Source organism: Solanum pennellii, chromosome 2 (genome assembly GCF_001406875.1).
Source record: "Solanum pennellii chromosome 2, SPENNV200".
NCBI lineage: Eukaryota > Viridiplantae > Streptophyta > Magnoliopsida > Solanales > Solanaceae > Solanum > Solanum pennellii.
In genome coordinates this window covers 53,771,736-53,791,952 of record NC_028638.1, presented here as the reverse complement: position 1 = coordinate 53,791,952, position 20,217 = coordinate 53,771,736, and the positions used below count along the sequence as shown (strand labels likewise).

The following is a 20,217-nucleotide window of genomic DNA, read 5'->3' as shown; positions in this document are numbered from 1 at the left end:
AACCCCCCCCCCCCCCCCAAAGAATGTCAACATCCAGATAAAGCAGACAATGACAAGAATATAAACGTATTGATACAAAGAATTGTTAGGTAAAATAATATACTTACACAATATGACGAAATCGGGGGAATTTCTAGGCAATTGTCTAATGTGGCATGTTTTTGCTGACCAGCGGCTGAAAACGAAGGAGATGCAACCACCTCCATCTGAATGTAAGAAAAATAATCATGTGAATATCAAATACACTACACACACCTTTTCATAATAGGAAGACTTTCACATGCTGACTCAATTAAATTAGAAAAGTATATTAAACAAAATGGAGGACCGAACAAATTATCATAAGGCGAAGACAAGATTAACTAAAACCTGTGAGTTGAACCATCGATAAAATTGAGTTCTTAGGACAATAAATCAGTTTTATACTAGAAACTATAAATGTGAACCACAACTTCGTTATTAGAGCAACTACATGCAGCAAACAGGCTTATCCTTGACATTTGTACCACCACTAGATGAGTATCCTCATTTTACTTCAAGAGCTATTGAGGAAACCACCATCCCTAGGCCAGACAATTAGTTTCTTATTCCAGGAAAAGCACAAGCCTAATAATAAACACCATCCGAAATTTCCATCCCATCCTACTTCACAACTGAAGTTGGGCATAAAGAAAGTAGAACTGTTATGACCTTTCAAGAAAGACATACCCCATCCAATCAATGTAAGAATAATCTGGATTGACCATTAAGAGATTACCTGCATCCTCTTCTCCGGAAGATTCTTCCTGATAATTTTATCTTTCGAAGAGCCAGGTTGCTACAAAAACAGAAAAAAAAAATTAAAAATCAGCATGCATGATATCGTCTTTAATGTAAAATTGTTACTAGAAAACATGCTGAAGGTTTGGTTTTCTTCAAGGCACAATTAATAAACCATAGACTGCTGAATTTGACAGAGCAAACGGGAACAAACATATCAATAATTGAATGCTAAAACATCTAAGTCTTTCAAGTAGGTATAGCTGAAAAATGTACAAGCAGTATTATGTGCACTCTTTAATTACCAGTCAGTGGTCGCAAGACACAATAGAGGAAGTAGTGTCATGGCAATGACAAAGCGAGGAAACACTAACAAATCAACCAATTGCATTAAACAATCAACGATATCAAATTGGATCCCAAGAATGTCATATGTAAGGCTACTTGACAAGTTTGTGTGACCACAAGTAACAGTAGTCAGTTCTGCATCAGAGACATAAATGACCCCTTTCCACCCATGAACCAAATTAGTCTTGAAGCAATATAACATATGGCAGTAGCATTATCAAAAAGAAGTATGCGCCACAAAAAGTAGGCATGTATGACATTTTCTCTTTGAAATGCTACCACGTACCACAAAATCGGAAAAACACTTAAGATTTTTTTAAAAAAACAGCAGTTTATTCACATTAAGCTTTTCAATAGTATTCATCGTTTTTTTTTAGCTTTAAAACAGTATTTATTCATCTAATGCAAAAATAAATGATTTCTTCCCAGTTCCAGTCCTACATCTTTCAATTTCTATATTTCAATACATAGAAATCTAAGTAAATATTCACTTCCTTTCTCATGCATCTGCTGGTGGTACAAAATTGTCCAATGACATCAATTTTATGTGTCATCCATTCAAAAATCACCATTAAAGAATCAATGCTAGCAAAATAATACTAATTTAATTTTCTCTGTACCTAAATATATTTTAGTTCAAAAAAAAATCAGAATCTCTTTACCAAATATGGGCCTCAGCTATGAATTCAATAAAAACTGTATAAGCAAAGATATAAAGACACATCATCCCAGAGTAATTTTCTAGTAATGATTGTCCTATTATGATTGTCTAAGATGGAGTGACATTTTGCTCTTCCAAAACACAAGGGCACTTTATTATTTAGAACCTATCCTACATAGGAAAAAATAATCTCATGAGCTCAAAACCATTTCTGCAGCGCCAAAATGATGTGTCATGAGACAAATTGGAAGGAAAGACAATAGAGAGCGCTGAAGAGCTATCTGTTATCTCAACAATCAGGTGAAAGTGCATCAAAGAGGAACAATGAGATGGATATCATGTCAAAGCGGTAAACAACAGTTGCATTCAATATTTGTCCATTTTTTTTAGAAAAAGGAGCTACACGGAAGCACCAGCGCCACGCAAAAGAAGATATCAAAGCTAGTCAAAAGACATACACCTAAAGACATAAAAAGTCACTAAATGGAGTAGATACAACTGCTAGTCACTAAATGGAGTAGATACGACTGGTAATCACTACCACTCAGTTGCCAGCAAAAGGTCACTAATTGGAGAATTGATCCTACTCAATTGCCGATAACATAGTTGGAAGATCAAGAGAAGGATTAGTTCAGCCTGATCGCGAACAATCATGCAGTCAGTCAAGGTTGCAGCACACTACTGGATCTAGATCATGATAACAGAAGGATGGGTATGAAACTTAAATGCCGGATAATTTTAGCATCCACATTAACCAAAATTTGACCCAACTATTATCATCCAGTTAAGACAAAATTGTCAAATAGATAAAACAACTACATCTACCACCAGTTCAATAATAGTAAAATGATAAGCTTTCTAACCCGAAAAGGGCATGGGACGAGTATCCCAAAGAGATCATCTCGAACATCACTGAAATCCATAGAATACATTGCATTTTTGAGTCCATGAGATGCCAAATACTCTTCTGATTGCTTAGCCAGGTGATACCCTTTATAAACACTTATAGCTGGTTCACCAACCTGAAAGATCACAGAAAATAATAGAAAATACATCAAAAGAGCATCTGATAATATTATTACTTGTGCTCAAATCAACTAAGCCTCAACTCTGAACTAGTTGGGTTGGCTATATTGTATCCAATTTGCTCTATTTCTTCATCATTGTTAATAAGCTGTAATAATTAGACTCTTCTTACACTTGAACTCTACATGACTCCAAAAAAGTAGTCCAACAGATAAGGCTGTTTAAGGCCCAAAAGCAGAAAAAACATTAAAGGAAACGTACAGAAGATCGTAGCAGAGCTTGTAAATCACTGAGGTTCTTATAGACAGCGATCACATCCCCTTTATGCACGACATAAAAAGCATCCTTTTCGTCCCCCATTTATGTGTCCAACTCCAACGCGTTTACTTGGCTTTGCAAGTTACTCCACCACTGTATCAACACAACACAGTATTACTTGGTGAAAACACAGAAACAAAAACTTAAAGTCCTAGTTCCAGTAAAAAAAAACTACATTCTAAACTCACTGAACAATTTTCAGCATACATATTACCCTGCATGTATGATCAGTTGCAGTTAATATAGTACCAATGATACTCAATTACCATCTCAATTAGGGCTTTTTTGTATTGAATAAAAATCGTACTTCAGAAACAAAGATAAACGAATTAGGGTTTCTGAAAACATAGAAAAGTGAAAGAATACAATGAAGATTCTTACCGAGCAGAGGAAGAGAGTGAAGGGAGTAGTTGGGACTTGGGAAGAGAGAGAGAATTGGATTTTTTTTGCCAGCAGCTCATCTCAGGTCTCAATACTTTCAGTTTCGTTTAGTCCCGGGTAAACGGGTCAGCTGATTTGGGTCCGAAACTACATATTTGGGCTGCCCAGTTATAATTTCTGAATATTAGAGTTAATTAATGTTCTGTCCTTGTACTTACGCAATTACACAGTAAACAACTAGTGTACTTTATTTATATGTTCAATTGGTAAGCTTCCACATGAAAAGCAAGATCTGGAAAAGAAAATTCATATTAAATCTTTTTTTGAATTTTCTTCGCATAATATTTCAATGTTAAAACACAACTGTGTGTGTGAATGAATGTCAGTGATACTAATTTATGTGACAAGAGCAACAGTAAGAGAGGTTTCAACGTACTATAAAGAAGAAGCCTGGTACTTGTCCCAACCAATTTTCATTGCAAATTAGGTTACACAAGAAGCTACTTTCAATCCAGATACATAATTAGGTTACATGCACATAATTCAGATCATATATCTACATGTTACAAGTGTAGTTTCAGACAACTGAATATCCAAATTGGTCTGTCTTGGCGGTCATTCATCATTTCCTAAATCCCAACAAGTTGAGGTAGTTGGTGACTTAATAATTAAGTTATCATGTCACATTCCACTTGAATTTCGCCATCTGCAAGAAAATATTTCTTATTAGATTTCTCACGGGAAAAGAGAAACTCACAAGACAAAAGACCCTTACTCTTGAGATACACGGCTAAATTTGCCTGGGCATCGGCTTCAGTGTTGGATTCCTGATATGTTAAACAAGTAAAACCCTTGGAATTGGATGAAAAACGGCTTTAAATGATTAAAAAGAAAGGAACAATTATGTGCAGGAAAATTCTCAACTTGTCATGCAGAGCAACCAGACAGAGTGAATTGATTGACTAGGGAAGCATGATTATTCACTTCTAGCAACAAGGTAATAAAATCAATTTCGAAGAACAGCTTAGCAAGAAAAGAGAAACTATATATATTGCATAAATTAAACATGACATCCAGGTACCACCACTTGCACCTTTTTTGGTCACAGGAGACCACACTACTCCATATTTATCACAAAAACAACATGCAGTTGCAAGATATAATAAGGACTTCGAAAATCAAAATTCTGATAGACCAGCTCAGTGAGCTTCAAATTAGCAAAAGAGGAAAAATTGGCCATACTCTGTCCATATGGTTGATCTGGAAAGACATAAACTGATCTTTAAGCTCTTTAACAATCTTGGATAGCTCAGCCATGTTCTGATTCTTGCATTTCCAGATTCCTTGAGTCTGTTCCATGAAGAAATTTGTAAAAACAAGAGATCGGCCCAGAAGCAGTTCCAGCTAAAACATAAAACTGAATGAAATATAAATAGCACGGCAAAAGCACATATGATCTCAGTGTAAGATCACATAGGTTGCAAGGGAAGAATAGCTTCACTTTTAAACTGGTTTAGGTGTCTCTTGGGATGGATAGGATGAGGTACCATCAAGAAGGCAAGCTATGCCGACCCATAATTCCTATCAAATTACATATAGGCTGAATATGTCTCAAATCCTATAGGGTCTTTATAGTCGCTCCTAAACCTGTCACTGTAAAATCTTAGGCATTTGGCAGAACGTCAAACTAAAGCCAAAATAAAAGCCAAGTAAAATAAGTTTCTTGAATTAATCATTAACCTACACCATATGTTCTCTGGGATTCAAATTGGGATGTTGAGAAGCAAGTTTTCCCAAGACAATGTGGGCTGCCAAACTGCTAGCCAGCTGCTGCATTCTTTTATGCCACAACAGCTCTTAGCTTTGCCATTTTCTAATTATAACCGAGAAATCCTCGAGGGCCAGTGATGCACAATTCAAAACTTGGTGGATATTGCTTAGCTTTTGTCATTTCTGTTTAAAAGCCTTCTTTGATCATCTCTCTCTCTTTTTTATCATAGTATTTCATGTTTTTATGTAGCTGGCCTAATCAACTGACTCATCAAAAGGAAAAAGATGACATGCAGAATTACAATTCATGAGGAAAAAGTTCAGGTGAAGACATGGTTAGTGCTTGAAAAAAATGATAACATTGTGCATTAAAAAGCAGCCGGAGAGACCTTTACAGAACTGAAAGTATTGTTGATGTTACATTCGGTTGATTTTGCTCTGACTATGAATTATACACACATTCATTTATCTCTGTGTGTGTATGGTGGGGTTTTTTTTTTTTTGGGGGGGGGGGGGGGCAGAGAGAGGCTCAACCATCAAGTCCCAAACGAAGAATCACATTCATGAATCTTAATTTAATTAATGTGTGTTTTGTTACTCAAAAATATTTTTCAATAATTTTCTGTGATTATGCAAACTCATATTCTAGTTAATTTGGGATGTACGTGTCCAAAAACTAGTTGGTTAAAAACCATGTTTCTCATTATTTGGAACGGTCCACTTTCTGTTGGTGTACCCAGTTTGATGAATATGTCGTAGACACTCAATGGAAAAGGCTCTTCAGCAATTGTTTTAGAAATCAGTGATTTCAACAAATTACTGAAGATATATAAATTTGACAGGATATTTAAAGTGAGAAAGCAGAAAAATTGACTAATTTACTAAAAGCAAATTAAAAATAAAACTAAAACTAAAAAAAACAGCTGTAAGAAGTAGAGAAAGAAGACCTGCATGCAGACAAGTTTCGAATCGCCCTTGACTTTAATGTGTTTGAAACCTTTCTCAAGAGCATATCTTAGCCCTAAGATTACGCCTCTGTATTCAGCAACATTGTTAGTTGCCACACCTACACCTTCACGCAGCCGGAAAACCTACAGAAAAGAATCACAAAGTCGAAAACCTGTAAATTTGTGGTGACAAACCACATCTTCTAAAAGGATAGGGAGCATACCATACTTCCATCTGCAGCACGCAGCACAGCCCCAGCACCAGCTAGACCAGGATTCCCCTTTGAAGCCCCATCAAACTCAAGGATGCATGAACACTGCATGTAGGGAGACTGAAGGCATCTATTTACAAAATTGTTCTTCCAAGCTTTAAGCAAAGATCACATAAAGATACTAGTACTTAAAAGAAAACAGTGTGTTCATCATATTACAAGCGAGTCACACCAACCTATTTTGCGAAATAAGACCAACTCAGCTAGAATATCTTATATATGTCACAGAGAAATGATATTTTGACTTGGAACTGAAGTACCACAAAATAAATACAGTGGCTCAAAACATAAGTTCAAAGCACATTACTATTTCTGTAATTATTGTAGATAGTAATTGCACAGGTTTAAAAGTGAGTACATTCTATATTGTCTCTTGGCACTATCTTATTTGGAGAGGTCAAAGATACTTACTGAGTACTCTTACTCCCCTAAACTTCTGCACCGAGTGTGCAGTTATAGATTCAAGCTTCAGCAGAGTTCGCGAGTGAGCACTCAAGATCTATCAACATCCCAGTGTGAGCTGTTGAGCTATCAGCTTGTTCATGGTAACTTAGGGTCTCTTTGTTCTGATTTGTACTTCAGATTAATTATGCATTAGTCTCATACAGAATTGTATCTCATATTCTTAGTGATCATGACTTGTGAATTGTGACATCAGTTCCTGAGGCTGATCAGATATTGTTATTTATGCTATATTCACTGTTCTAGATTTTTATTACCTCTTATTGCCAAAGTGATTGAAGAATTATTTTTTGCTGGTTTGCCCGATGATGGACACTGGGTGGTTTTAGTCATGACAGGCTAACACGATTCTATCCCTCAGAATATCAACAAACAGGTAAAGCAGACGATGAAAAAAATTGCACATCTTGATACAACAAAAATTTAACTTACAGGATATGACGAAATTGGGGGAGCTTCTAGGAAATTGTCCAATTTAGCAAGTTTTTGCTGACCAGCAGCTGCAAATGAAGGAGATGCCACCAACTCCATCTGAACGAAGGAATAAAACAAAGTGAATAACTTATCCAAGACATTTATTCTACTACTAGATGTTAGTTCTCATTAAAAGAGTTATCGAGGAAACCACCATCACTAGGCCAGACAATTAGTTTCCTATTCCAGGAAAAGCAAAAGCCTAATAATAGACAACGTGTACAAAATTTCCATCCTATCCTACTTCAGAATATATTAATGCTTTGCAATAATTGATGATATAGTTTGATGACTTAAGCTGGGCCTAAATGATGTATATCAGTTATGATTTTCAAGAAAGACATGCCCCATTTAATAAATGCAAGAACATATGGATTGGCCATTAAGAGATAACCTGCATCCTCTTTTCCTGAACATTCTTCCCGACAATTTTATCTTTTGAAGAGCCGGGTTGCTGCAAAAACATGAAACATTAAAATCCATCAGCATGGAATGGTGTTTGATGTAAGTTATAACTAAAAAAACATGCTACTTGTTGTTTCTTTTCATGGAACAAAATGTACTCAACAGAGCAAAAGGGACAGACATTTCAACAATTGGATACCAAAAAAATCTTAGCATTTCAAGTTGGGTCTAGCTGAAAATTGTAAAAGCAGTATTATGCTCACTTTCTAGTTACCAGTTAGTGGTTGCAAGACAGATGGAGGAAGTAGTTCGACATGACGGCAATGACAAAGCAAGAAAAAACTAACGAATCCAAAGAGACAAAACCTATCATCAATATCAAATTTGGATCCCAATAATCACATTTGAACAGCTATTAGCAAGCTTTCGTGACCATAAGGTAATAGTAGTACAGTTCTGCATTTGAGACAGATCCAGACCCCCTCCCCCAAATGTGAAAGTTAGTCTTGAAACAGTATAACATATGGCAGTAGCATTATCACCAGGAAGGTGTGTGCCACGAGAATAGGCAAGTATCACATTTTCTCTTTGAAATGCTACTATGTATCACATAACCAGATAATACTTCAAAAAATTATTCTTCAGCTTATTCACATTAAGCTTTTCAATAGTATTCAGTTGTTTTTAATTGCTAGCTTTTCAACAGTATTCACTCGGTTTGCTCTCTTATCCAGTGCAGCAAAGAAACGATTTCCTCCCAGTTCTCCACCAGTCAATTTTATTTTTCATGTACATATATACATATAAATCTAGCTCAACTTTCACTTCCCCTCTCATGCATCTTAACTCAAAGTTCTCTTTTGGTAAAAGTTTATCCAATCACATCTATTTAATGTGTCATCCGTTCAAAAATCACCGAAAAAAATCGTCGCCAGCAAATATTATTATTATTTCAATTTTCTAGTACCTGTGGATATATAGTAGAAAAGTTAACATTCTAAAAAAAAAAAAAAGGATGGGAGGGGGGGAGATCAGCCTGACCGAGAAATTCACGCAGTCAGTCAAGCTAGTGGCGCAGTCCTATAGTCCAAATCATGAAGGATTTATATATATCTTTCAAAGCCGGAAAATAGCCAAAATTTGACCCAACTATCATGAAATTGACATTACTACCAAATAGATAAGACAACTGCATCTAATGCCAATTCAAAAACAGCAGAATGATTAACTTTCTAACCCGAAATGGGCATGGGATAAGAGTCCCAAAGAGATCGTCTCGAACATCACTGAAATCCATAGAATACATTGCATTCTTGAGTCCATGAGAGGCCAGATACTCTTCAGATTCCTTAGTCAGGCGATACCCTTTAAAAACGCTTATGGCTGGTTCCCCAATCTGAAAGATTAAAATTAAAATAATACATTTAAAAAAAGAAACATCTGATTATTATTACTTTTGGTCTAATTAATCAATCAACCCTACACTAATGGGATTGGCTATAATGTATCCATTTTGCTCTATTTCTTCATCATTGTTCAAAAGCTGGAATAATTGAACTCTTCTTATACTAGAGCTATAAAAGATCCCAAAAAAAAAATAAAGTAGCAGTACAATAGATACAATGACTATAAAGGAAACTGTCTTTGGCCCAAAGCTGAAAAGTATTTAAACCTTAAAAGGTAAAAGAAAACATACAGATGTTCGTAGCAAAGCTTGCAAATCGCTCAAGTTCTTATAAACCCCGATCACATCCCCTTTGCGCACGACATAGAACGCATCCTTCTCGTCCCCCATTTTATGTTTCCAACTCCAACGTTTCGACTTGACTTTGCAAGTAACTCCAGCACTGTATCAACACAATCATAAGTTTTAGCAAAAGACGAAACGAAACAACAACTACAAGTGCCCAATTTCCTCAACGATTTGAAGACTCAGAGAACAATGTACAGTCTACGTATTATTACTATATGATTTAGGGCATTTTCTTCACACTTTTTTTCAAATAGACCCGAATTTCGGGCACAGATATATGGAATTAGGATTTATTCGAAAACAGAGAAAGTGAAAAGAAGGAAACTTCTTACCGAGCGGCAGAGGAGAGTGAAGGGTGTAGTTGGTTGGAAGGTGAAGAAAGGGAGTTTTAATGGAGTTTTGTCTTTGTCAATAGCTGATCTCTCAAAATTCATTTTGGGAAGTCGTGTAATATTTCAGCTAATTTTGATCCGAAACTGCATATTTGGGCTGTTTTGGCGGAAACATCAATTGGGCTGATTATTTCCAAGCGGCCCGGCCCATAGGCTACTCCACAAGCAAAAATATACCTCAACTATCCTAGTATTTATAAGAGTAAATTTTAGAAATTATCCCACAAACGGAAATTTAGCTAACTAGTCAAAAAAAATAACTTATTTAGTGATTATATTCATACTTTAATAATATTAGTAAATATGTCAAAAATGTCATTATTTTAAAAATAAATAATTATTATGATATTATTAATATTTTTTCTCTCATTATTTAGACCTCTTTTCTCTCTCTCATAAATTACACATTTTCCTATATTTATGTAATTGGATAGATATTAATGTCATTTTAATTTTTTTCTCTCTTTTCTTAAGCTTATCAATTTCTCTCTCTTACTTTTTTCCTAATCAAATCCCAAGATTTTTCTATTTTTTCTTACTCTTCTTTTTAATTTCTCTCTCTAATATTCTTCCAAATCAATTCCATAGATTTTTGATTCAATATATTAATATTTTATATTATTCTCATTTAATTTCGTCGCAAGATTTGATTTGAAGATTAACATTAATTTGGGTATTATGTTTTTTTCAGATTCCTAATTTATTTACTTACTGATTTTAGTTTTTTTTTAATTTTTTTATTTTGTTGTTGTTCTTAAAATATTATTTAGGGTTCGAGACTACATAATTCTCTCTTCAATGGACGTTTTCAAGAGAGTTAGTAGAGGTATTGAACAAAATAATCAAAGTTCTTCCGATTTTTCATCATTTAGTTTTTTTTCACTCAAGAAAACAACAATGTAGGTTCCGCTTCTAAATCTAAGGAGGATGTGCGACGGGAAAAAATGTCTGAATCCGTCGATGTGCAAAATCCCACACAAATTCATAACCATGAAGTTGAAGAAGACCAATTTGTTGGAGAAGAGGTATTTTTTTACATGTCGTGTATTTTGCATGTTTAGTTTAATTTGTTTGTTACTTTTTTAAGATTCAAAAAAATTCATGTTACAATGCGTTTGGAAGTGTATATGAAAATTTTATTATGTTATAGTTAGTATTTATTTTTGTATTTCATATATTTATTGTATTTTGTGTTCTGTTTTTTTTTTTTGTATTAGTTATGTCAATGTAAAACATTATATGAGTTTGATTGTGTATATTTCATAGTTTTAATATTTTTTGTATTCATAGATTCGGAAGTGTATATTGAATTTTGTTGTTGTTTTAGTCAGTATGTATTTTTGTATTTCATTATTTTATTACATTTTGTATCCATAGATTTGGAATTGTATTTCATATATTTAATTCATTTTGTATTCTTTTTTTTTTGTGATAGTTATATCAATGTACCACATTTAGTATTTATTTTTGTATTTCATAGTTTTATTGTTTTTTGTATTCATAAATTTGGAAGTATATATTGAATTTTGATACTGTTTTAATAAGTATGTATTTTTACAATTAATAGTTGTATTCATTGAAAAATTATGTTGCATTGTTTCTTAATTTGACATTTTTTTCTAATTTGTATTTATTCTAAAGGTATGTCAACTAGTTATTTATTTTATTTAAGAATGAGTACACCAAATATTCAATTATTTCTTTTTAATTTTATATTTCATTCACTTTTTCATCATACTAATTTTTTGTATTTTATATATTATTATACAAAATTTCAAATAAAAACTAGAATAAATAGAAATACATATTGAAATGAATACATACAAGATTTTTGAAGAAAAAAATAACTATATAGGAAAAAAAATATGAATACAAATATATTTCTTAAATGACTATATAGATACATTCGGCATACTTATTGGAATAAATACAAACTAATAAAAAACTATAATAAATATAAATAGAATATCATGTGGAATGAATATAATTTTAAAAAGGTAAAAATTTTGGAGAAAAAAAAAAGAACAAAGTTTAAATTTTATTTGAAAATGTAACTGATGAGAAAATTTAGTGATCCTTACCTTTTTTTGAAATATTCTCTCCCTTGATTTTCTCCCTTTTGTTATTAAATAATGATATTCTTTAAATAAAAACAAATAATAAAAACATAAATAAGATACATAACAAACTAAAATTTGATATTTTTACTAAATATTGAAAGTGTTGCTAATGAGCCTTCTTAAATGTTAAAATATTGACATTTTGAAAATTTTCTCATTAACAAATAGTATAACAAGCATATTAGCGATTTATAGTTATACTTTTTTTATTTTTGCATTTGATTTTTATAAATCTCAGGTATTTTATTTGTATAAAATCGCAGCGATTTGAATAAATTGAACGTCTATGTCTATGAAATTGCATTTGTATATGTATATGTTCTTTGTGTTAGACTAGGTTGGCGAGCGAGCTTAGAAGAGAGAGGACAAAGGGTAGAGAATGTAGAGAGGTGAATTGTATATGTATATCGGTTAGATAATTGTATATATGTGACTACTATGTATAATGATTGTGTTTGTATATCCACATAATATTTAGATTTGTCTACAATTGAATCGAGCAGAAACATTCGTATTTATATATCAAATATTTCTCGCTTTATACAAATACAAATTGCATATTGTATTTGTATAATTTGTGTTTGTATAAAGCAAGAAAGAAAGGGAAAAGAAAATTGAACTGGGGAAGATTTATATCAGTATAATTATAAGTGTATATGACGGAGTGATATGTATGTATATTTTTATATTAGTACTCTATCTCGCTTTATACAAGCACAATTTATACGTTTGTGTTTGTATAAAAGTGCGAGAGCCGAGGAGAGAATCGAGAGTGGCGAGCGAGATTCACGGGGTGAGATGTGAGAATATCAAAGTGTTTATTACTAATTAGAACTAAATGAAACTATATCTATAACATTTATTTTGAAGTAATAATTTGCTATAATACACAATTTTTCCTATTTATAATGAGTCCAAATAACACAATCATTTTGTACTTCTATTTTTTATGAAAAAAACAATTTATAATTATTATTTTCACTTTTCTTAAAAAGGGGTATATGTGAGTCATCTTTGTAATTAAAAGGGCAGATATAAGTCATTTCTATTATGAGGAATAGCTTACCTTTAAATGACAAAATTAAGGGCTATATCAAGTCCCTATCTATTGTTTTATTTTCTTTATTATATTTAAAATCATTTAATATTTCCTTGTTATTATTACATACCAAACCAAAACATAAAATTAAGTTGAGTAATGTGAATTTCTTGGTGTTTTTTCTTCAATTTTTCAAATTGTAGTGGAAAGGGGAATTACAAAGATGGAGAATTGAAAGCTCGTTATTATGATAAAAATTTAGATAATCAATCAACACATTCTACTAGTATTTAATTAAAATTTCTTTCATAAAAGTAAAATAAAACTTGTCAAAATCATAAATCAAATTGTATTTGGGACAAATTCCTTAATTATTGAACAATGTACATATATAAAAGTTAAGTCAAATAGTTAAAAAAGGTCCTCGCTATATAAGACGAGAACTCAACCTGTAAATTTCATGAAGGATTTCCAAATCATATTTATTGAATAGATAAAATTCTCATGGTGAAAAAATAATTTCTTATAAATTATAAAAGACATATTTTCAAATAGTTAAGAGCAATAGTAGTCAAATAAAGATAAAACATAGAGTACTTTATATGTTAAAATTCTTTTTTTTTTCTCATTTAGATTTTAGTGTTCAATACTACAATATACAAAACTTAATTAAATTTGGATTCGCAGTTGAAAGGTGATTTCATATCTAAAGAGACCTCTTAACTAAGAATGAATAAGTATTTATCACTGTACTACAATATTAGTGATATATAAAAGTTTAAATTCATCGTGACGAAGATTAATGATAAATTGCTAAATATGTGTATCAGCTAGGATTATGTTAGTATATATATGTTGGGTCTGAAGTGGTCATGTGTGTATAAGATGGATTATGACCTGTCGTGCAGATGGGTTCAGTGAGGAGTGTACCTAACCATTACCTACTCTAGAAAAATTAACCCATTCTTCACTTAAAGTAGAACAAGCACCACATTTCTCTCTGTTTCTCTCTTCTCCTTGTATATCATATGAAGATGAATTATCAAAATTATAATCTGTTCAAAGAGGATAAGTTTCGTAACTTGGGAAGCCCTAATTTTTTATTGATCTATTCACTCTTTCTAACCATGATTTTCAGCTGCTACATGCTTCATTTTTCCTTCAGCCCAAACATTAACTTCATAACCAAACAAGATTCAGCTCCTCCTACTGAATCCTTACACGTTACAAATCACTCTCAACCAGCAGGTAAGTAAGTTCTTTAATCACTTGTTGTAAATATTTCTCACTAGTTTTACGTTGGATGTCAACCTCGTCTTTGCCCACATTTTGGCAGATCACAAATCCGATTGTGACTTGTTGAACGGTAATTGGGTTTTAGAGGAGAAGGGTAATTATTCTCTGTATTATACAAACTTTAGCTGTCCAACAATTCCGCATTCAAAAAACTGTTTGTTGAACGGAAGGGCAGATGAAGAATTTATGCAGTGGAGATGGAAACCAGAAGAATGTACGCTTCCCCGTTTCAATGCTAAAACGTTTTTAACATTTGTTAAAGGGAAGACGATGGCGTTTATAGGCGATTCCCTCGCAAGGAATCATATGGAGTCCCTACTCTGTATTTTATCATCGGTTAGTCATTATACTTTTCTTCCTAGCTATTATTCATAATTAAATTTATAATTATCCGATACACGAATAATTTATAAAGATTATAATATGAAATTACATGTCAAAATTCAGGCTAATTTTTTTTTTTTAATAAAAAATAGAATACAAAGAATGAACATAGTTATTGGTGTATCTCTCTAGGGACTGCGTACCAATAATTATTGAAACGATTAAAATTGCATAGAGATGCGTGATCTTTGCTCTTTTTTCAAAGGTCTTAAAATAAGGTAAATTATGAAAAGACGTGATCGAATAGGTTTCTGTTGTCAGTTTGACTTTGAAACTTGGAGGACAATCGTTTCCCCATGTTCCGTTTATTTCGAACGCTAATTTAGCAATTAACACATTATTATGGTACGCTCCCATCTTTACCTTAATGTTATTTCTGATTTATAATATTTTTTTTGGTGTAATTTATAAATATATAAATTTTATTTTAAAAAAATTAAAGATTTTATTTTATAATTTCTTTTATCAAATTTAACTCTTTATTTGAAAAATAAAAAGTGTTACATAAATCGAAACATAGAAAATATTTTTAATTATTTTTATCAATTTTGGAAGTTTTTTTGTTCGCACTTAATAATTTATTTATATGTACTTGAACAATTTTTACTAAGCTAATTCTTGAGATATAGCAGGGCTTAGGCTAAGGTGTAACGTCTGTACATTTATATTTTATCTAAAATGGTAGAAAAAAATTGACTTTCAGCAATATGTCAAATTTATGTTACAACTGCTCCCTCCACATGCAACAAAGATTTTATATTCAGATTTATCTTCACAGTAGTAATTATTACACAAATTGCCGCAAAGAAGCACTAAGCTATCATCATCTTTTTATTTGATACAAAAAAGAATAGTAAGATTTAATTTGGTACAAAAACTTGCAGGAAGAAAGTCCAAGAGACGTGTACAAGGATGTTGAAGACAAATTCAGAACATGGTTATTTCCTCGTCATAACTTCACTCTCATGGTCCTCCGCACAGAGTTTCTTTTCTTTGCTACTGAGAGAATTATCAATGGTTCGTTCACGGGCGGATTTGACTTGCATTTGGACAAATTAAATGGGAATTGGACTCAACATTTACCCAACATAGATTATGCTATTTTCTCAGATGGACATTGGTTTCTTCGGCCTAATTATCTTTACGAAAATGGCAACCTTATTGGATGTGTTTATTGTGGGGAAGCAGGGGTTCAAGATCTTGGCCCTGGTTATGCAATTCGAAGAGCATTTCAAGCTGCTTTCAACTACATAAACCAATGCGTGGAATGCTCAGGTCTTGTTGTGCTTTTGAGGACATTCTCCGCGGGTCAATTCGAGCAAGGAGCATGGAATGAAGGAGGATTTTGCAACAGAACAAGACCGTTTACTAGAGATGAAGTTAAAATTGGTGATCAAGATTGGGAGTTTCGGAACATTCAAATAGAAGAAATTGAAAGAGCAAGAAAAGATGGAGAAAAATTTGGTAACATGTTTGAACTTATGGACGTGACAAGAGCCATGTTAATGAGACCAGATGGACATCCAGGAGCCTATTGGGGCAATAAATGGATGAAGGGCTACAGTGATTGTATACATTGGTGTTTGCCAGGGCCGATTGATACATGGAATGAATTTTTACAGGAAATTCTTAGAAGAAAATTCCCCAATTTTCATTGATTTTAGTGAAAGAATAACATTCTCATTTTATTCAATTCAAAATTTTCTTCTTTGAGTTATGGAAGTGGCCTTCAGCCTAAATGGATTAATAATTGTAAATGATGTTAAATTAATGTTGTATAATACAAGAATAATGCTAATTGTTCGATTCAGCCAATTATACAGGTTTGTAGGTTAATATGTATGTGTTTGAAACAATAAAAATGTGGAAAAAAATGCAACAAAACCATATGTTTCTCTTCTTTTATTGGACAAAAATATCATATAATACACTCTGAAATAGTTTCATAAAACGGCTCACTGAATGAAACTGGTAGTGAAGATAGTACATGGAACCTTAATAAACATTTGCAGGTAAAAAATAATCAACACACATATTACTTCTTTTTATTTTGATTTGAAGTATAATTGTGCCTATGTCCGAGGAACGCGAAAGTAGACTGGAATTGGATTGTGAGGTTCTGGAGACGAGTCCCAAACAGAAAAGGCGCTGTTGGAGTTCATCCATTTCTAAGTCATCTCTGGATAATGTCGATCTAGTACATCTTTTAAGCTTTCAGTTGTATTCACCCATTCAAGTCCTCTTTTCGTATATGTCTCCTCATTGTAATAGCTCGTGAAAAATTTATCTGCCTCTAACCTTCTGTAAATTTATAAATCAACTTTCAATATTAGTCAATCTACAAAGGCATGATATTGTTATGCATAAATGATAATTGATTTTTTTCAGTTTTAGTACTAACCTTGATGCCATGATTAGAAATATGAAAAAGGCAGTCTCAGAGATAGCAAATCCCTTAATTTTTTTCTCCGCGGACATTCCAACTAACAGATCCAATTGTTCTACATCATCACCATAAACTTCATGAAGTGTTTTAATAACTTCCATATCATCCGTCAAATCTTCCCATTTAGTGATGGGAATTTGCAACATTCTCCTTCGAAATTCATTGTACCTAGCAACACTTCTTTCTCTGTCTCTATAAACTGCCATCCAAACAACAATATCAATTATATGTACTCTGTTTTTTTTATTTTGAAGTAGTTTTAGTCCTGAGAAATAAACTTACTTTCAAGAGCTGCAAGGTCAATATGATCTGGCCTGTCTGTTCCATCGACGTCTTGGGCAATAAGATCCCTCATCCATATCGGATAATTCCAAAGTTCAAGAGCTCCACTAGCTTGATGTCCCATTGAAACCATTTGCTTAGTAAACCCAATTCTTGATAGATTCTCATTTCCTTTACCCCCAATTAGATCTTCCATCGGGATCCTATAGTTTCAATAAGCAATTAATTAGATTAGGAATAAATTAGCTACTTACAATAATTTGAAAGGGGCGATACCTTACTCATCAGTCAAAGGAAGAGATTTGTTTAGTCCAGGCGTGGCATCGATATTTCTTAGCTCAAGTGTATCAGGCAGGAGTTGATGCATTCGATAGACACTCGTAAATTCCTCAGTTAAGGAATAAGGCACTCCATGATCCTCAGGTTTCTTCATTCCCACAAAACCACTTAAAATGGAACCTCCAACGTGACCAAATGTATCCTTGAATTTCTTTCCTAGCAATCCATACCTGCGAACATAAAATTAATTCATTTTAGTCATGCTCAGTACTACGCATTTGACAAAATAAAAATAACTTGTGTTAATTTGAGATTATTGACCAATTGGCGCGCATTCCTGCTAGAAGGGTGTCTGTATTGAGAAGTTCAACTGTCCAATCTATGGTGTGAATTTTTGCAATTACAGCAGAAGTGACACGTTTTGCATGACGATACAACGCCTCATCTTTCAATTCTGGATATTCTTTCTGGAAATTTGAAAATCAATTCAGGTTGTAACACAATACTCGAAAAAAAATAAAAATAATCCAAGATCACTAAGATTAGTACCTTCAAGGCGTCACAAACAAGATTATGCTCTTGTACAAAGAGCGCTTGCAGTGTTACAAGTCCAGCCCAAGCATTGCGAACATCACCAGAGATAATTTTCCCATTTTCATCTTGTTGGATGAGTCCATTTTCTGATAGTTTCAATTTTCCGTCTTTAAATGTCCTAACTTTCTTTGAAACTTCAGCGTTGCTCCCATAAATAGCACTTCCATCCCTTCATTTACAAGTACAAATTTCAATTCCAAATCGACCGTTAAAATTTTAGTAATGAAATCTTACCACTGTGGAGTACGTATGTTCAAGTGACCCGTCTTGATATCACATAAACCCGTAGGTGTTTGCTTGGTCTTGAAAAACTTAAAGGACTTGAGAGGACACTCACTTGCAACTTCTTCAGGTGCCCTTAGCTCAATTTATGTATATATATGTGCACCAAATTAATTAAATTACAGTACGTAACGAATCATTAATTGTCATTACCAAATTGCTAATGAACTCATTACTCACCTGTTGAGTATCTTCCAAATGATCGATCCAATCATGAATCATAAATTGTATCCAAGAAGCAGCTATCATGTTAAATTGTTTTCCAGTATCGATGAATTTTCTGCGCGCTAGCAATTTTGTTGCCACTACCATTGGATCTGGATTCTTTAACTGTAATTTAAGAAAGAAAATTATATATTTCAGGTTTAAAATAACTTGTCTTTTGAGTCCTTTGATTAACTATTCATCATTAATGCTTAATTCAAATTATCACAACTCACAAGTAGATCTTTAAATTTTGCTCACACACACACACACACAAAAAAAAGAAGGTCATTGTAAGAAAGTTTATCATTTCCTTGAAAATGGTTTGATAATGTTATGGTGGACTAGTCAACATAATATGTGTTTCACCATATGCATGTCATACTCTATTTTTTTTTTTAAAATCGATAAAAGTTAAGTAACCAAAAATACAAACAAAAATAAAAATAAAATATTAAAAATTAAGTTAATTAGTTTGATTTGATTTCATCATTTGAAAAATCAATCAGCTTTATTTATTTAATTTGCTTTTAAAGAAAAAGGGACTCAAATCAGCTTAATTGATTTAAGTTTTATACAACATAAATTATTTATAAGATCATGAGATGGTGCATTGTAAGTACTGTTTTAGTCATGCAAGGCATTCACCCAAAGGCAAATTTAAGTATTATTATGGATTTAATTTTTTTTTTTTTGTATTGTATAGATGATATCTTTAAAGTTATCATTAGTTCATATTTATAATTTAATTTCTTCCAATTTTTATAAATTTTTAAGATATTGAATTCAGGTATATTTGCTGTTTGACATATGGTCCCTAAAAAGGTCAAAATCTGAAATGAAGTTTTGCGAATTGGGACCATATATATATACAACCGGTCGATAGCAAGGAAAACGATGCTACCAAAAAGACGTACTCATATAGTCATTTTCCTTTTGCCGTGCAATCAAGGGTATATTTTGTCAAATTTCAATAAGGCCTACCCCATCGATGATCCCTTAAGTTTTAACTAAGACATCCTAACTAGATTTTGTTCATTTTAGACATTTTATGTTACGTTGGATTGTGTCACTTTGATACTTTTTTCATAGTCAACAAAATTTAAAGTGAGTGTAACTCACTCGCTGATGATGTGTCAAAATACCAAATTAAACGAAGACATTTGTCATTTGACACAAAAACAATTCTTTAATTATGAACTTTGAATAAAAACTAAAAATTAGCCAATGAATCAATGACACATGACATCTTTGTCCAAATAATTATTAAAGAGGATTAAATTATTTTTTCAAAAAAGAAATTACTTTACGTAACTCCCCCCA

At 32.6% G+C, this 20,217-nt stretch overlaps 4 protein-coding genes across 12 annotated transcripts in view; 1 reads left to right on the top strand and 3 right to left on the bottom strand.

The window, feature by feature from the left end:
- The window catches only part of LOC107011421, a 7,498-nt gene extending 3,846 nt beyond the window's left edge, over nucleotides 1-3,652 (bottom strand). For 3 of the 5 annotated variants that reach the window (XR_003576954.1, XM_015210923.2, XM_015210925.2), the window contains exons 1-5: nucleotides 3,494-3,652; nucleotides 3,056-3,205; nucleotides 2,632-2,790; nucleotides 758-817; nucleotides 108-206 (exon numbers count right to left, since the gene is read on the bottom strand). Coding sequence is in view for 4 of the 5 variants with exons in the window: in XM_015210923.2 (XP_015066409.1) it covers nucleotides 108-206; nucleotides 758-817; nucleotides 2,632-2,790; nucleotides 3,056-3,154 (417 nt within the window). In the remaining variant the exon portion in view is untranslated. Of the gene's footprint in view, nucleotides 1-107; nucleotides 207-757; nucleotides 818-2,631; nucleotides 2,791-3,055; nucleotides 3,206-3,300; nucleotides 3,461-3,493 lie in introns of those variants that run through there. The other 2 variants (XM_027914896.1, XM_015210924.2) reach the window with 2 other exon arrangements.
- A 274-nt stretch (nucleotides 3,653-3,926) lies between these two features.
- LOC107011420 (uncharacterized protein YpeP) lies at nucleotides 3,927-10,131 on the bottom strand. 2 transcript variants are annotated; one of them, XM_015210921.1, is made up of 10 exons: nucleotides 9,909-10,131; nucleotides 9,520-9,670; nucleotides 9,061-9,219; nucleotides 7,813-7,872; nucleotides 7,377-7,475; nucleotides 6,435-6,542; nucleotides 6,211-6,354; nucleotides 4,736-4,843; nucleotides 4,269-4,320; nucleotides 3,927-4,199 (listed from the first exon to the last, which is right to left on the bottom strand). In XM_015210921.1, exons 2-10 carry the CDS (start codon nucleotides 9,616-9,618, stop codon nucleotides 4,162-4,164), a joined length of 867 nt encoding a protein of 288 aa, XP_015066407.1. In that variant the 5' UTR covers nucleotides 9,619-9,670; nucleotides 9,909-10,131; the 3' UTR covers nucleotides 3,927-4,161. The 2 variants fall into 2 exon arrangements, with proteins under 2 accessions (XP_015066407.1, XP_015066408.1); XM_015210922.2 differs by having other exon boundaries at nucleotides 6,435-6,527; nucleotides 9,909-10,052.
- Nucleotides 10,132-14,031: 3,900 nt separating this feature from the next.
- Nucleotides 14,032-16,617, top strand: LOC107008708 (protein ALTERED XYLOGLUCAN 4-like). The gene is made up of 3 exons (XM_015207848.2): nucleotides 14,032-14,375; nucleotides 14,464-14,759; nucleotides 15,692-16,617. The coding sequence occupies exons 1-3, from the start codon at nucleotides 14,156-14,158 to the stop codon at nucleotides 16,463-16,465; spliced, it is 1,290 nt and encodes a 429-aa protein (XP_015063334.1). The 5' UTR covers nucleotides 14,032-14,155; the 3' UTR covers nucleotides 16,466-16,617.
- A 64-nt stretch (nucleotides 16,618-16,681) lies between these two features.
- Nucleotides 16,682-20,217, bottom strand: part of LOC107008707 (alpha-dioxygenase 1-like) — a 16,038-nt gene continuing 12,502 nt past the window's right edge. Inside the window, exons 1-9 of one of the 4 annotated variants that reach the window (XM_027914691.1) lie at nucleotides 19,131-19,231; nucleotides 18,871-19,020; nucleotides 18,643-18,776; nucleotides 18,364-18,577; nucleotides 18,136-18,281; nucleotides 17,817-18,044; nucleotides 17,536-17,738; nucleotides 17,209-17,452; nucleotides 16,684-17,108 (exon numbers count right to left, since the gene is read on the bottom strand). In XM_027914691.1, coding sequence (XP_027770492.1) covers nucleotides 16,976-17,108; nucleotides 17,209-17,452; nucleotides 17,536-17,738; nucleotides 17,817-18,044; nucleotides 18,136-18,281; nucleotides 18,364-18,577; nucleotides 18,643-18,776; nucleotides 18,871-19,002 — 1,434 coding nt within the window. In that variant the 5' untranslated portion in view covers nucleotides 19,003-19,020; nucleotides 19,131-19,231 and the 3' untranslated portion in view covers nucleotides 16,684-16,975. Of the gene's footprint in view, nucleotides 17,109-17,208; nucleotides 17,453-17,535; nucleotides 17,739-17,816; nucleotides 18,045-18,135; nucleotides 18,282-18,363; nucleotides 18,578-18,642; nucleotides 18,777-18,870; nucleotides 19,021-19,130; nucleotides 19,232-20,217 lie in introns of those variants that run through there. The other 3 variants (XM_015207845.2, XM_027914690.1, XM_027914689.1) reach the window with 3 other exon arrangements.